Source organism: Myotis myotis, unplaced genomic scaffold (genome assembly GCF_014108235.1).
Source record: "Myotis myotis isolate mMyoMyo1 unplaced genomic scaffold, mMyoMyo1.p scaffold_m19_p_35, whole genome shotgun sequence".
Lineage (NCBI taxonomy): Eukaryota > Metazoa > Chordata > Mammalia > Chiroptera > Vespertilionidae > Myotis > Myotis myotis.
Window position 1 is genome coordinate 168,893 of NW_023416341.1, and position 5,882 is coordinate 174,774.

General features: G+C 60.4%; 1 protein-coding gene across 1 annotated transcript; it reads right to left on the minus strand.

Annotated features, from left to right (window-relative positions):
- Nucleotides 1-2,345: 2,345 nt before the first annotated feature.
- Nucleotides 2,346-3,440, minus strand: SSTR5 (somatostatin receptor 5). The gene has a single exon (XM_036303233.1). It carries the CDS (start codon nucleotides 3,438-3,440, stop codon nucleotides 2,346-2,348), a length of 1,095 nt encoding a protein of 364 aa, XP_036159126.1.
- Nucleotides 3,441-5,882: the final 2,442 nt, after the last annotated feature.

The following is a 5,882-nucleotide window of genomic DNA, read 5'->3' on the forward strand; positions in this document are numbered from 1 at the left end:
CCTCTCCTCACTCCCACAGACCCGGTGTCCACAGGCTGCCCGGAACCCCCTGGAACATTCCACAGGCTCCCCACCCTGGGTCCATCAGGCCCCAGGCACAAACACACACATACACACACTCACACCCCCCTCCCTCAGGCAGGAACAGATCAGGGTGCTGCTGGCATCTGTACACCCCACATGGTGCTCTCAGCTGGCATGGCCTTGGGGAGGGAGCTCGTGCAGTTGAATCAATTGGGGGAAATTGATCGGGGCAAGATTTCCGAGCCATCTGCTCACTCCCAGAGTCATTTTGATCCCAGGGAGGCCTGATCATGGGGTGGGGACGGCAGGTTGGGCTGGCCTCAGTTTCTCCTGGGGCACCCACCCCTCCCCGGGATGCCGGTCCCTAGAGTGGGTGATGGTGGGTTTGGCCACCAGCTCCCAGTGATTCCAATCCCAGGCTCTGTGGACCCCACATGGAGGAGCCGCCCCCACTCCTTGGAACTGAGCCCAGGAGTGGGGGAGACTCAGCCTGGGTCCCTCAAGGCGGGCAGGTCCCCACACCCAACAACCATGAAGGAGCTGACCCCCAGCCCCCACCCTTAGAGGCCCAATTCAGATCCCCGCCCCCCTCCCAGGAAGTGAGAGGGGCTGCCCCTGCCCAGCCCAAGGCAAAGGCCCATCAATTCTTTTAATCCCTATTGTTTACACCTTCCACGATGGCATCATCTAAGTGCCCACTGATCACTTCTGGCTGGTGTTTGCCCACCCCCGTCCTGCCTCCTCCGATCCACGAGCTCTGATTTGCATTGGCTTCTTGGCTCCGGCCACAATATTTGCTTTGGGAAAGAGTCAAACCTTTATTCTCTAATTTATTCAGGAGACTGGTTGTCAAACACCAGCGCCCTCATTACACCGCCGTGTTTCCAGGGTTTGGCCTCTGTCTGGGATCGGTGTGGTCGGTGGGGAGGCCCAGCAGAGCTGTCTGGCCTTTCCCTGCCCAGCACAGCTCCCCCTGCCCCTTGTGCCCTCCTGAGGTTGGGTTCCTGCTCTGGGCTGACAGAAGCTCGAGTGAGGTGGCACTGGCCAGGGCTGTCCCAGGCAGGGGGTCTGCTGGTTGAGTCAGCCCTGTACCCTGGTCCTTCTCCTTCCAGCCTTGGATAGAGGCCAACGGCACCAGGACCCCAGCAAGGCTCGGGCAGTCCTCTCTGGGACCCGTGTGGGCCTGAGTAGGGGGAATTGCTGGTACTTCTGGAGGGTCGATGGGGCCACTCTAGTCTGGGGGATGCGGAATTCCTCAGGGGCCTGGCATTTGCTGGCATTTGCATCTACCCACACAGCCTTTCTCCGCCGGCTGCTATTTGCACTGAGAGGCCGCTCCCTGCACTGCTGTCTGGATATTTCTCCTCTTCTGCTTTCATCCCCTGCCTCTCCAGCCCAAAGCCCCTGCTGTGAGCAGGAGAGAGAGCTAGAGGCTCCCTGTCCTCACTGGCCCCTCAGTGCAGGGTGTCTACTCCAGGACAGCCCCTCCCAGTGACCTGCACTGAGCCCCTCTGGACACCTGTGCCCCCACCCACAAACCCAGAAACCTGGGGGCAAACAGTGCACCCCCAACCTCGGCTCCTCCCTCTCCCTCTGTACTTGCAGCCTTCCCCACCCAACCCCACCATGGGAGCTATGGCTCCGCCCCTTGCTGCCCCCAGGGGACTGTGGGTAGCAGGAAGGGAGGTGCAGCAGCAGGGGTGGGCCAGCTGCAGTCTCCTCTGGCATCCATCACCCTTTGTCACTGCCTGGGGCATTTGCAGCTTCTGTTCTTCACACCTGCCATGTCCAACGTCAACAAGCTCCTAGAAGCCGGGAGCCAGGGCGGGGGGGGGGGGGGGGGGCACAGGCCAGAAGCCAGCACAGCGGAGTCTTTAATTTCATGGTGTAGCACTTGACGCTGACCAGGTGGCTGACCAGGTGGCACTGGGCTGACAAGAGGGTGGCGGCTGCAGGGGGGGGAGGTATCACCCTCTCACACTCATGACCACTCCCCTGGCCTGGGAGGCTGACACAGCCTGGGGCAAGACCAGAGGGTCGAGATGCCCTGACCATTGCCTGGAACCCCTGGGCCTCTGCCACCCACCCCCTCAGGCCCCGTGACCCCAGCTTGCCCAACAAGAATGGACAGGTGGAGTGACAGCTTGTCACGGCAGGACCACCCACAGCCTCATTCCAGACAGCTGCCCTCACTCCTCGGAGAGTATTTAGGCTGCTGGGGAGCACCTCAGCAGGTCCCTGAATCTCAGGGAAGGGCTCGGCCCAGCAGGAAACCCAGACCAGGTGGGGCAGGGGTGCCGGGCTTGGCCCATCAGCACCCCTCACAACCTACTGGTCTGCATGAGCCCGTTGGCCTCTGAGCTGCATGCAGCCAGCGTGGCCTCCTGTAGCCGGCTGCTCTTGTCGGGCCGCGGCTCCGTGGCATCCACGTCCTCGGTGCCATAGCCCTTTCGGAAGCACAGAACCTTCCGGAAGCTCTGGCGGAAGTTGTCAGAGAGGAAGCCATAGAGCACAGGGTTGGCACAGCTGTTGGCGTAGGACAGGATGACGACGAAGAAGTAGACACCCGCGGCGGCGGGCTCCTCGGGCAGGACGATGGCCAGGTTGACGATGTTGATGATGAAGAAGGGCAGCCAGCAGCCCACGAACACCAGCACCACCACCACCACCATGCGTGTCACCTTGCGCTCCGAGCGCCGCCGCGTGGAGCCCACACGCACGCCGGACGCCTTCACCTTCACCACGATGAGCAGGTAGCACAGGCAGATGACCAGCAGCGGCCCGAAGAAGCCCAGGACGGACGTGTAGATGATGAAGACGGCGCCCCACAGGCCCACGGGCTCCGGCCAGCTGAGGTTGCAGGTGTCCCAGCCCTCCTGGATGTCCGCGAAGACCACCAGGGGCAGAGACATGAGCAGCGAGAAGGCCCAGACCGCGGCGCTGGCCAGCTTGGCCACCCGTGGGCGGCGCCACTGCGTGGAGCGGATGGGGTGCACCACGGCCAGGTAGCGGTCCACGCTCATGATGGTCAGGCAGAAGATGCTGGTGAACTGGTTGATGCCGTCCAGCGTCATCACCAGGCGGCACAGCACGGGGCCAAAGGGCCAGTAGGAGACGGCGTTCTGTGTGGCCAGGAAGGGCAGGCCCAGCATGAGGAGCACGTCGGCCACCGCCAGGTTGAGGATGTAGATGTTGGTGACGGTCTTCATCTTGGCGTGGCGCAGCACCACGTAGATGACCAGCGCGTTGCCGCCCAGCCCCACCACGCACACCAGCAGGTAGAGCACCGGCACCACCACCGCTCGGGCCCCCGGCGAGGACGCGGGCCCCGCCATCGTCCCGTTCTCCCCGCCGCCGCTGGTGGCCGCTGAGGTGTTCCAGCCGGCCGGTCTGGAGGTGGGGAACAGCGGCTCCATCGCCACCAAGGGCAGGGGACTGTCCTCTCTGCAGGAGCAGAAGGAAGGATGCTGGCAATTAATCGGACAGCCAGGCCCTTCCTCCCCCCGGCCCCGCCCGCCTGCCCCAGGAGGCGCAGGATTACCCCACGCCGCAGGGTAAACACGATTACTCATGTTCAACTTGGCTGGGAATCACATTAAGCAAATTGTTTGGAAAACAAGCCGGGAGAGGAAGGAGCAGGGAGATAGCTGCCGTGAGCGGAGACATTGACATGTCGTCCGATGAAACTGCAATGACTCGCAGAGACCTCACCACCCCTACGCCCCCACGTCCCTGGATGGTTCCCGGAGTCTGAGGCCAGCCCCTCTCCCTGCAGCAGCACCACGACCCCACCTCACAGGTAAGGGCTGAGTATGGCAGGTGTCACCTCCTCGAGGACTTTCAGGGACAGAGGGAGTAATTAGCCAGCCCAGACATCGGCTGGGCACGGCAAGTCCCTCACACCCAACCGGTGCCACCTGGAAGTGCACCAACGCCTGCCGAGCCCTACTCTCCAGGGTGACCCCAAAGCTGAACTCTGGGTGACCTCCTGTGACCATCAGGAGGGTGCCAGGCCTCGCCTGTGGCCAAGAAGCCAGACCTCGGGCTGCAGAGGTTTTGCCAGCATCCACCTGGCTCCCAGGAACACTGTCCTCTGGTAAGCGGCATCCGTGCCACCGCGGCCCAAGAGGAGTTGGTTTCCCTGCCCCCACAGCTGCCACTCGCTGCAGCACGGACGTCACTCTGCGAAGGAAATGACCCGAGAAACCGCTGTACAATGTGCTAGCATCGCGGCCGCGAGGGCCACACTCCGCATGCTCTGTGGTGGGCCCATCACCTCCACGGCAATGGCAGCGTTGCCTCAGCCTCAGGCAGAGGCCGCCATGCTGGAGCAGGCAGAACGGACCCCCCCCCCCCCCACACACACACACACACGTTGTAAATAGGGAACACACAGTGAACAGAGTACTAGTAAATACCGCTAATGATGGCTTGTGCCGCAGGGCAGGAGGAAATGCATGTGTGGGCGCGCAAGGCACATGTGTGTAAAGGAGAAGACAGAGAGAGCGAACAGGGAGAGAGAGTGTGAAAGGGGGCGATTCGGGGAGACTGCGTGGAAGGAAAGACTTCAGCTGTGTGATGGGTTTTGTAGGAAAAGAGCTGAGGCAAAGACGGGGAACATGAGCCCCTGCCGCTCAAGGTGATCAGCGCGTGCTGTCTGTTGTAGAGTTTCTGTGTTTTTCTGTGTGTTTAGGGTAGTTCACAACAATGGTGATGATGACAAAATAAACACCTCCATTGACAAGAGGGAAAGGAGAAAGGGGACACAGGTATAGCGGATGTCTCAGGCCCCCAAGGGATGGGGAGTTAGTGGGGACCGGACAAGACCCCGAAAGGGGCTGGAAAAGGGCCATGATGACCCAGACAGGGCCGCTCAGGCCCAGCAGCCCCCTGGAGCCTTGCTCAGCTAGCCCAGTGCCCCCGAGTCACCTCAGAACAGAGGATGCGCCCAGCAGCTGCTGGTTCTGAGTTTGGGGAGGCGGCTGAAATCTGATAGACAAGTGTTGGGGGCAGGGCAAGCCCAGGATAATTAACATAGACAACGACAGAAAGAAACCCTGTTCTCTCGTGGGCAGCACACTAGCTTTGCCAAGTCCACTTGGCTGACCGACACCAGGAAGCATGACCTAGAAGATCAACAGGGGGAAGCTGGCCCAGCAGATTCATTTCAGGTGAAATAATAATACTATGACTGAATAATCATGTCCAAACTGTGTTTGACATGTGTAGGATCCTCCATGAGGCCTGGATAAACATATTGTGAAACAAATGTGGCTTCCGGTTAAGAAGCAAATGAACAAGTGTGCTAGGTATGTTCTTGAAAATGACAACTCTTGGATGTGGAAAATCATCGTTTTGGGGGGGAAAAAAGTGTATCCAGTCTGGACACAGTTGAAGAGAGAATCGGGGAATCGGAGAGGAGCTGAGGGAGTTCTTCAGGACGTGGTGCAGTGGGAGGCGATGGCAGAGGGCTCTGAGCCCTGGGGGGCGTGCACAGGCCCATCATTCAGAGGATGGCTGGGCCCCTGTGGAACTGACCAAAGGCAAGAGTCCTGCTCAGAAGCACAGACCTGTCGGGAACAGAATAAAGTAAGTGTAAGATAGTGTCAGAGCATTAAGGAGAAGGAGAAAATCCTGAAGAACGCCCATAGGGAGGCAAGAGGAAACCTCGAGGCGTGAGGACCAGGAGGGCTGTGTGGCTCAGGGGCCACAGGAGCTGGCGGGAGAGGGAAGTGTCACCCGAATCCCTCACCACGAGGGGAGAGAGACATTTTCTGTGTTTTGCTGGATTGGCTGCTCCTGGCGCTAAGCACCCCTTGCTGTGTGTTGTGTCCTGGTGGGAAGCATGTGACCAAAAC

Coding starts and splice junctions, on each gene's coding strand:
- SSTR5 (XM_036303233.1), bottom strand. CDS start 3,440: ATGGAGCCGCTGTTCCCCACCTCCAGACCGGCCGGCTGGAACACCTCA.